General features: G+C 30.6%; 1 protein-coding gene across 1 annotated transcript; it reads right to left on the bottom strand.

Annotated features, from left to right (window-relative positions):
- Nucleotides 1–6,025: 6,025 nt before the first annotated feature.
- LOC133038376 (secreted RxLR effector protein 78-like) lies at nt 6,026–6,499 on the bottom strand. Its single transcript, XM_061116503.1, has one exon. It carries the CDS (start codon nt 6,497–6,499, stop codon nt 6,026–6,028), a length of 474 nt encoding a protein of 157 aa, XP_060972486.1.
- Between the last annotated feature and the right edge of the window lie 5,134 nt (nt 6,500–11,633).

Raw genomic sequence — 11,633 nt, 5'->3', positions numbered from 1 at the left:
TAAATAATTTTCAACTTTAATCTATTTTTCAAATAAAATTCGAAATTTCTACATCAAGGTGATGCAATTTTGAAATTTTGGGAAATGATTAATAAAATAAAATAAAATATATTTTGAAAATTATTCAAACTTAAGTTATTCTGAAATAAGATTCCAAACTTAAAATAATTTTCAACTTTAATTAAATAACATGAAAATAACAATATTAAAGTATCATGATTAAAATCAACTTAGATATTGAAATTTTCAATTTAATTAAATGTATTAAATTCAAGAAATAAATAATTAAGTATAGAGGAAACTTAATTATTAATTCTAGTTTAATACTAGGAAAATATACTAAACTTAGATTGTACCAAAATTAATTAAGAGACAATTAATTTCACAATCAATGATATTTTCCTATTTAATATTAGAAATAATAACTAGTACTAGAAATAACTATCTAGAATATATCATTGACTAAGTGTTTTTCTAAAATTAACTTTAAAATATTACAATGAAAAATAAATTTCATATATTTTAAAAGTTAATTATGTTGCTAATTCAATTTTAATTAGGTTAGACTAATATAATTAACCTAATACAATTATTTAAATAAGGCAAATGGGCCTTCACAATTGGGGTAGTTCATGTGAGGGGGAGCTGGGTTCAGTATGTCGTACCCACTTCTATGGCCCCCAACTCTCACACAAGGCCCAAAAGAGAGGAATTTAACCTTAAAATAAACAATTGTTATTCATTGAATAAGCCCAAATCTAATTCGACCTAAATAAATTTCCTTATGTCAAAATTTATTTTAGCAACCTAGTCCATTTACTTAGTAAAAACTTAAATGGGCTTCCTATATGCATCTAAGTCCAAAAGCAAACATATAGGCTCACACAGGTCAAATGATTTGGATGGACCCTATCATGTTACTAGGTTTACACAGATGAAAGAAGTACAAAATTTACCTGTTACAAATTATTTATAAGATCTATCGTCAATTGGACTATGATTAAAATCAGATCATTAGATCATGATCTGTCAACAAGTTAATCATAGCAATTTAGATCAGATAAATAATAGGTTTGTAAAAAAGTTTTGAATAAACAATATAAATAAACAAACATTGTACATGTAACAGATGTGAAAATAAGATATTAATATAATTAAATTATTATTCTTAAACTAACCAAATAAAGGAAACTAATTTTAAAATATCTAGGTTTATTTGAATCAAATTAAATTAAATATCTAATAAGATCAATGATTTGAAAGGAAAGAATCTCCAATATCACTTTCAGATCTTATAATTTAATAAAATAAACCAATTCTAAAATAGATTTGGTTAGATAACTATTATTTTAGAAATAAAATAATAAATAAATAATAATTACCATAATTATATGTCAAAATATCTCAAATTAAGCAATATTTCAAATCTCTACAAAAATATCTATGTTATTTAAATATTTAAGATATGATTTATAAATTTCTAATAAGAAAAAAATGATATATATAGAAAAAATATCATTTTTAAACTTATAATTTATAAATAATTAAATATTTAACAAAATAACAAATTTTTGAATTTGAAAACATTATGGTAAGTATATCTATAAAAATATCTATGTTAATTTCAAATTTATTGATTATTTAATTTGTCATATAAGATAATTTTAATATAATATTTTAAATAAAAAGACAAAGTTATCTTTTAATTTAAAATATCTTAAATATCAAAATATTTAATCTTATAATTAAATAATAAATAAATATTAAAGAACTTAACAAATTTTTAAATCTGACCATAATAGGAAATATTTAAAAATTGGAAACAATCCAAAATAGAAATATTTAAAATTGGAAAAATTCGAAATTGAAAATATTTAAAATTGGAAACATTTTAATTTAGAAATATTTAAAATTGGAAAAATAAATTTTGGGAAACAATCCCATGAAAAAATTGGATTTTTGGGGAAAAACCCCAAAAATCGCAACTTTTTGGGAAACTGCCCAGGAGGCTGCATGCAGCAGCCCCTTACGCGCGCGGAGGAGGGGCTCACGCCGAGGATCTTCGGCGCCTGCAGCATGCCTGACCGAGAAAACTCTGTCAGCTGCAGGGTGCGCACGGGCGGAGGTGCAGGGTGCACACGGGCTGGATGCACAACCCACGCGTGCGATTGAGCACCCATGCATACCCGAAATTCGATTTTTCCAAAAATCATAACTTTTTCAATTTTTATCGGAATCGAGTTCCGTAAAAACAAAAATTGCTCAATTTTTCACAAGGAATCCAAATAAAATATTTTCAAAAATTGAAAAAATATATTTCATGGAAAAATTTCGTACAACATAAACATTCATCACATAAGCACATAAACCAACATGAAACCATCCAAATCATCGTTTTAATTCATATTACATGAAAGTAAATCATTACCATGGCTCTGATGCCAGTTGTTGGAAATTATTTTACCAGGATCTAGATTTACTAACAAGTATGTTGGATTAACAACCTAATATGAATTCTAAAACAATGAAAATAAACACATATAAAGTTAGAAAACCTTACAAAGGTGCAAATAAATAATATGACTCCTTCCGTTCAGATCTCTAGCCCTTGATTCCTTTCTGTAGCAGAGCATCACCAAGATCTGAACCTGGATCTTCTTTTCTCCTTCTTTGATGCATAAATTCCATAGTCTTCCATACTATGATTGAGATACCACTTGATGTGTGTGGGCACTACTCATTCACTCAAAGTTTCGAAATTACAAAGAAGAAAAGAGAGAGAGAAGGTGGCGTGTAAGGCTTTTTCTGAGAGAAACAAAGTGATCAAAGATGTGTGTCTTAGTTTCCTCAAGCCAACACTTTCTATTTATAGAAAATCCTCTAGGTTTAGGTTAGAATTGTATGGCATTAAAATAATGGAAACTACAAATGGTATTTCTCATGCATAGGGCCGGTCATACAAAGGGTATTGGGCCTCACTTTGCAACTTTCCCATTTTGTTATTTTCCATTCCCATTTTCTCAAAAATGCCAATTTTCCAATTTACCCTCTTAAATGCCAATTCTAATTATTTAATAATTTGGAAATAATTATAAAATAATATTTTCATTTAATATATTTATTAATTTAGTCATATAAAGTCTCTTAATCAATAAATAAACCTAAAATCTCTTTTCTTTACAATTTCGCCCTTGCTTAGTGAAAATTCATAAAGTAGACATAGTCTAACTTTTAGAATTATAATTGATTAATTAAAATCAATTAACTGAGTCTTACAAGCAGTATGGTTTCAACTAGTATGGGGACCATGGGTCTATATAACCGAGCTTCCAATAAGTCGAACTGAATTTACCAAGTAAATTCCCTAACTTATTAATTCCTCATTGAATCCACACTTAGAACTTGGAATTGCACTCTCAGTCATATAGAAACGCTCTATATGTTCCACGATATAGACACGTCATTAGTTATCCATTGTTATAACCCTAATGTGATCAATGATCCTCTATATAGATGATTTACATTGTACAGGGATTAAATTACCGTAACACCCTACAATGTATTTTATCCTTAAAACACTTAACCCTGTATAAATGATATTTCACCTAAGTGAAATGAGATCTCCACCATTTATCTTCGTTTTCTTAAGCTCGAAGGAAATCATCCTTTACTTCTATTTGCCAAATAGAAGCTATAGATTCCATATTTATGTTAGCGCTCCCACTCAATTGCATTACCGTGTTCCCAAAATGTAAGTATCACCCTAACCCAAAAGTAGGCTTAACTTAACAAATTAAACAACACGAATAACACTCTTGAGATTGAGCCTAACTATATCAGAATTTCGATCATGTGATCTAGGATCAACAGGTGATATTGAATTGAATAGATATTACGGTAAATTTTAACATATCTAATCAAAGTTCAATATCGGTCCCTTCCGATGTATAATCCATACATCCGATACTGGTAAACTTTGCCAATGTCCTGGAAAGGACATAACACTTTTCCAAGGTGTAAGAATACCTATCCCTGATTATACCATGTCAGTCTAAATCCAGTGTTCTGACAAATCAGGGAATAAACTTTTGAACATATGATTAAAGATTATATTCCACTGTGCTGACAACACTATAATCTTTAACCAACTCATATGTTCTGGACTTAAAAAGAATTCATACATTATATACATATAATCATGAAATAAATCATGTGAACCATGCAACATAAAATGTTATTTCTGATCTTTATTAATAAGTAAATCTGATTATATGAAATGAGTTTTATTTAGGGCATAAAACCCAACAGTCCCCGCACTAGTTGAGATAATATTGCTTGTAAGACTCATGTAATTGGTTTTGATTAATCAATTATAATTCTCAATTTAGACTATGTCTATTTGTGAATTTTTCACTAAGTAAGGGCGAAATTGTAAAGAAAGAGTTTTAGGGGCATATTTGTTAATTATGATACTTTGTATGGTTCAATTAATAAATATGATAAATGACAATATTATTTAATAATTATTTATAGTTATTAAATAGTTAGAATTGGCATTTAAATGGTTGAATTTGAAAATTGGCGTTTTTGAGAAAATCAAATGCAGAAAAGATAAAACTACAAAATTGCAAAAAGTGAGGCCCAAATCCACTAGTATAGGGCTGGCCACTTTTATAGGAATTTACCTCTGATATTTTCATTATTTTAATGCCAAATAATTCAAACCTAACCCTAGTGGAATGCTATAAATAGATAGTGAAGGCTTCAGGAAAATTACACTTAAATTTTCTACTTTTTCATTCAGAAAAAACTGAGCCTTCTCTCTCCCTATCTTTGGCCGAATCCACTCTCTCTCTCTTCCTCATTGAGATTTCGAAATTCTTAGTGTATGAGTAGTGCCCACACACAGCAAGTGATACCTCAATCATAGTGAGGAAGATCGTGAAGAAAGACTTTCAGCAAGAAGGAGTTTCAGCATCAAAGATTCAGAGAAAGAGATCTAGGTTCAGATATTGATAATGCTCTGCTACAGAAAGGAATCAAGGGCTAGATATCTGAACGGAAGGAGTCATATTATTCCGCTGCACCCAATGTAAGGTTTCCTAAACTTTATATGTGTTTATTTCATCGTTTTAGAAAGTTCATATTTAGGGTGTTAATAAACATACTTGTGAGTAGATCTAAGATCCTGGTAAAATAAATTCCAACACTTCCTTTGCCAATTTTCCAACGTAATCCTTTAATGAGCAACTCACGTCCCCAAATGATTCCCTGACAAGTTAAAGAGGGGTTGTGTCCATGAGGAGCATGTAGGAAATCATTATGAGGAAAGTAATGACTTTTGAGTAATTGGCCAAGAAGCGAATCTAGTTTTTCCAACAACCTCCATGCTTGCTTTGCCAACAAAGCTTGATCAAATTGTTCAAAAGATCGAAATCCCATTCCACCATCTGTTTTAGATTTACACAGTAAATTCCAAGCTCTCCAATGTATTTTTGAACCATTCTCATTTGACCCCCACCTAAAATTAGCCATCATAGATTCAAGGTGGTTGTAAACATAGATTGGAAGTCGAAAGCAGCTCATAACATATGTTGGAATAGCTTGAACAACAGCTTTGAGAAGCACTTCACGCCCCCCAGTCGAAAATATTTTCTCGTTCCAATTGTTCATTAGGCGCCAAATCTTCTCTTTAATGTCACTAAACAGCTGTTGTTTGTCCCGGCCAGTGTATGATGGAAGACCCAAATATTTTTCATGGCATTCACAAATGGGCATGGAAAGATGTCTGTGAAAAAAGACCTGTGACGCCAAGGTGGTATTTGGAGAGAAAGACATTATTGATTTATCATGGTTCAGAAGTTGGCCTGAGGCTCGGTGATAAATATCCAAAACTGTCTTTATTGTAAGACACGAACTTTCGTTGGCATGACAGAAAAGGAGACTGTGGTCTGTAAATAGCAAGTGTGAAATCGATGAGGCATGTCTAGTGAGCTTGAAACCAATCAACTGTCCCGCTTGTTCTTCAAATTGCAACAAATCTTGAAAGGCCTTCAGAACAGATGAGGAACAAGTATGGAGACAAAGGAAAGCCTTGGCGCAAGCCACGAGTTGGGATCAAGGATCCTGAAACTTCTCCATTAACAGTAAAGGAGAAAGTGTTTGTTGAGAGGCAAGTCATAATAAGGTTGATCCATTGCTCTACAAAGCCCATTTTCCTCATTACTTCTTCAATAAAGCGCCATTCAACTCGATCAAAGGCCTTACTCATGTCCAACTTAAGAGAAGCAATCCCCTTCCTTCTCGTGGTTCTATTTTTAATGGCATGGACAAGTTCAAATGCCACTAAAAAATTATCGATGATGAGACGGTTAGGCAAGAAGGCACTTTGAGTTTCCGAAATGATATGCGGGAGAACAACCTGAAATCTTGCAACAAGAACCTTGGTAATGAGCTTTGAAATAACATTGCAAAGGCTGATCGGTTCGTAATCTTTCATGTTCTTTGGCTTTTTAATTTTGGGATCAAGGTGATAATGGTACGGTTCAATTTAGTAGGGTCAGCACCTTCATTGAGAACCCCGAGCACAGCTTTGGAGACTAAATCCCCCACTAAATCCCAATGTTATTGGTAAAACATCGCTGACATACCGTCGATTCCGGGGCTTTTATCAGGACTCATACTTTTCAGCGCTTCATCAACCTCAGCTCTAGTAAAAGGCTTTGTAAGATCATGGTTCATATCAGTAGTGACCATTGTTGGAATGGTTTTAAGAACAGAGCACATCGCTGCATCATCTGTGGAGGAATTTTGAAAAATATTCTGAAAATAATCTTCAATTACAGTGACTAGGTCCGAGCGGGAGTGTACTTTGTGTCCAGAATTATTGATGAGAAATTTAATTTTATTGTTGGAGTGTCGTGCTGAAGCTTTCGCATGAAAGAAATTTGTGTTTCGATCTCCCAAATTCATCCAATCTACACGTGAGCGTTGTTGCCAATACATCTCTTCTAGTTCTAATACATCATCAAGAATTAATTCAGAGGTTTTAAGCTCTTCCATGATGTTGTTAGATCGAACCGAAGTGTTATTGAGTTCATTGACGCGGGATTGAGCCTCAGCGATCGTTTTCTTCATACGGCCATATTGTTGGAAATATTTTACCAGGATCTAGATTTACTACCATGTATGTTTCATTAACATCCTAATATGAATTCTAAAACAATGACATAAACACATATAAAGTTTAGAAAATCTTACATTGGGTGCAGCGGAATATAATGACTCCTTCCGTTCAGATCTCTAGCCCTTGATTCCTTTCTGTAGCAGAACATAATCAAGATATGAACCTGGATCTCTTTCTTTCCTTCCTTTGATGCTGATTCTCCTTCTTGATTGGATTCTACACAATCTTCCACACTATGATTGAGATACCACTTGATGTGTGTGGGCACTGTTCGAAATTATTTTACCAGGATCTTAGATCTACTCACAAGTATGTTGATTAACACCCTAAATATGAACTTTCTAAAACGATGAAATAAACACATATAAAGTTTAGGAAACCTTACATTGGGTGCAGCGGAATAATATGACTCATTTTTTGGGTTTTATGCCCTAAATAAAACTCATTTCAATATAATCAGATTTACTTATTAATATAGATCAGAAATAACATTTAATGCTGCATAGTTCACATGATTTATTTCATGATTATATGTACATAATGTATGAATTCAACTGAAACCCTTTTCACATACTTGATCCTGTTTATTGTGCCGTCAACACATTGGAAAGTAAACATGACTATGTGAATAAAGATTCCTAGATTTATCAGACATAGGGTTTTACTGATATGATAATCTACAACAGAGTTTACTTGCATTTGGAGAAGTGCTATGTTCTTTCCAGAGCATTGGTTAAAGTAAAGCTCAGGTTGGATGCATGGAGTATGCATCGGAAGGGACCGATATTGAACTTTGACTTAGATTTATTAAACTTACCGTAATATCTATTCAAGTCAATATCGCCTAGTTGATCCTAGATCAAATGATCTTAATCCTGTTATGATTAGGCTCAATCTTGAAAGGCTATACGTGTTCTTTTATTTGTTAGTTAAGCCTACTTTTAGGTCAGGGTGATACGTACATTTTGGGAACACGGTAGTGCAATTGAGTGGGAGCGCTATCATAAACATGGAATCTATAGCTTCTATCTGGCGAATAGTAAGCAAAGGATGATCTCCTTCGAGCTTGACCAAACGAACATAAATGGTGGAGTACTCATTTCACATAAGCTGAAATATCATTTATACGGGGTCAAGTGTTTTAAGGAATAAATACATTGTAGGGTGTAACGGTAATTTAATCCCTTTACAGTGTAGATCATTCATATAGAGGATCAGTGATCAAATTAGGATTATAACAATGGATAACTAATGATGTGTCTATATGGTGGAACATATAGAGCATTCTATATAACTGAGAGTGCAATTCTAAGTTCTATGCGTGGATTCAACGAAGAATTAATAAGTTAGTGAATTTTAGTGCTAAATTCTTGATCTACTTATTGGAAGCTCGGTTATATAGACCCATGGTCCCCGCACTAGTTGAGATAATATTGCTTGTAATACTCATATAATTGGTTTTGATTAATCAATTATAATTCTCAAATTAGACTATGTCTATTTGTGAATTTTTCACTAAGTAAGGGCGAAATTGTAAAGAAAGAGTTAATAGGGGCATATTTGTTAATTATGATACTTTGTATGGTTCAATTAATAAATATGATAAATGACAATATTATTTAATAATTATTTATAGTTATTAAATAGTTAGAATTGACATTTAAATGGTTGAATTAGAAAATTGGCATTTTTGAGAAAATCAGATGCAGAAAAGATAAAACTGCAAAATTGCAAAAAGTGAGGCCCAAATCCACTGTGTAGGGCCGGCCACTTTTGTAGGGTTTTTCCCTCTGATATTTTCATTATTTTAATGCCAAATAATTCAAACTTAACCCTAGTGGAATGCTATAAATAGATAGTGAAGGCTTCAGGAAACTTACACTTTTCTTCTGACACTTCTGATTCAGAAAAAACTGTGCCTTCTCTCTCCCTATCTGGCTGACCACTCTCTCTCTTTCTTCTTCTCAAATTTCGAAATCCTTAGTGTATGAGTAGTGCCCACACACAGCAAGTGATACCTCAATCATAGTAAGGAAGATCGTGAAGAAAGACATTCAGCAAAAGGAGTTTCAGCATCAAAGATTCAGAGAAAGAGATCCAGGTTCAGATATTGATAATGCTCTGCTACAGAAAGGAATCAAGGGCTAGATATCTGAACGGAAGGAGTCATTATATTCCGCTGCACCCAATGTAAGGTTTCTTAAACTTTATATGTGTTTATTTCATCGTTTTAGAAAGTTCATATTTAGGGTGTTAATAAACATACTTGTGAGAAGATCTAAGATCCTGGTAAAATAATTTCCAACAACTGGCCTCAGAGCCATGGTAACTGATTTACTTGCAAGAAATTTGGACTTTAAAACGATTGTTTGTTTGTTTTTGGATGGTATCATGTTGTATTGAGTGTTATTTGATGATTGATTGATGTTTGTGAATTTTCGTGAAAAATAATTGCGATTCTATTTCTGGAATTATTTTTATTGGATAGTATGGAAAAAATTAAGCAAGTTACTTTTTTACAGAACTCAATTTCGATTTAATTTGAATTAGTTATGATTTTTTTAAGATTCGAAAAAATCAGAGTTGTGATTAAATTTTCCTGCGATCGCGAAAACTGTCCGTACAGCTCACAATTTTTTCGTTTTTCTTCGATTTTTCATGCTTTTTCATGGAATTAATTTCTGATTTTTTATGTAGTTTTGTATTTATAGATTTACTATTTCTAATTCAATTCTAATTATCATTATGAATTAATTTAATATTTTTTAAATTTAATTCAAGATATTAGTGTAATTTGAATTTTAAAATAGTAAATATCTATCTTATTGCTTAATTATCTATCTTTTTTTTAAATTTGATTATATCTTATCTTATTTTTAAATTTAAGGTCAGATTTTAAATTTTTAAATTAAATCTTTTTTTAAGTAATTTGACCTTATTTAAATTTAAAATAAGATAACTATAATCATGTAATTTTAAATAGATATAAGATATTTTGCTAACTTTTAAATTTTGTTATTTTATGTATTTAAATTACATTTAAAATCTGAAAAAGATATTCATTTATCTTTTTTAATTTTTTATTTAATTTTTATTTATAAAATAACATTTAAATTTTAAAAGTAGTTAGCAAATTTTGAAATTGTAGGTTTAATTTTAAATTTAATTTTTTTTTTTAAATTTCGAACTATTCAATTTTTTTTTTTTAAATTTTCGAAAATTATTTTCTATTTAATTAATTATTTCGAAATTAATAATTTAATTCAAAATTAAATAAATCCTACATCCAACTATCCAGCTAACCTTGTTGCAGGAGTATGTGTTCCAACTATCCAGCTAACCTTGTTGCAGGAGTATGTGTTTTAGCTTGTGTGTAAGTTTTCAAAACCTATTATTACTTGATTGCAAATAGCCATGGTTACTTTTTGCCAGATCTAATGATCTGATGGCTCCCTTGGTCAAGATAATAATTTGTAACAGGTATATTTACAATCTTCTTTCATCTGTGTATGACCTAGCAACATGATAGGACCCATCCAAAGTGTGCCTGTGTGAGCCTATGTGTTTAATTTTATTATAGATGCATATAGGTTGCTGTTGCTAAAATAAATTATCATAGTTCTTGATAGAATTTATTTAGGCCCATTTAGTTTTTGGGCCTATTCAATTAATAACAGTTGTTCTTATTAAGGTTAAATTCCTCTCTTTTGGGCCTTGTGTGAGAGTTGGGAGCCATAGTAGTGGGTACGACATACTGAATCCAGCACCCCCTCACATGAACCACCCCAATTGTGAAGGCCCATTTGCCTGATTTGAATAACTGTACTAGGTTAATTAAACTAGTTTAACCTAATAAAATTGATTAGCAACATAATTAATTTCATTTATTTTGAAATTAATTTAAGAAAATTATAGTTTAAAGAATTTTTTATTCTAAGCTAAACTATATGTATTTTCTTGTATTTAATTAAATATAGAATTATAATCATCTAGATTCTTTCTGGAGCTTAATTTAAATTTTTCATTAAATATTCCTATTTAAGTTGATATTTAGTTATCTTCAACTAACTAACTTAAAGCTGAATATCTTTTGGATTTAAAATTTCAAAATTAAGTTGAGGAATTTTAGGCATTGGTTATTAAGATTCTTTAGATATTTTTTAAGTTAATATCTTTTCGAATATTAACTTAAAATGGAATATTTTAGATATTTTTTAGGTTAATATCTTTTCGAATATTAACTTAAAATGGAATATTTTTGAATTAAGTGGTTACAACTTAATTTTTGATATTTAATTAAATTTAAATTTGAAAATATTTAAGTTCTAGATTTTTTCTAATACAACTTAAATTAGATATTTTTTCAAATTTTGTGGAAAAGATACTTAGTCAAATAAGATATTTTCTAGATAGTTATTTCTAGACTACTTATTATTTCTAATATTAA

This window comes from Cannabis sativa, chromosome 5, assembly GCF_029168945.1.
Source record: "Cannabis sativa cultivar Pink pepper isolate KNU-18-1 chromosome 5, ASM2916894v1, whole genome shotgun sequence".
Classification (NCBI taxonomy): Eukaryota; Viridiplantae; Streptophyta; class Magnoliopsida; order Rosales; family Cannabaceae; genus Cannabis; species Cannabis sativa.
Note: the sequence above shows the minus strand (reverse complement) of the source record. Positions and strands in the feature narration are given on the sequence as shown.

Bases quoted from the DNA above. Each gene is read 5' to 3' on its own strand.
- LOC133038376 (XM_061116503.1), bottom strand. From the start codon at position 6,499: ATGAAAGATTACGAACCGATCAGCCTTTGCAATGTTATTTCAAAGCTC.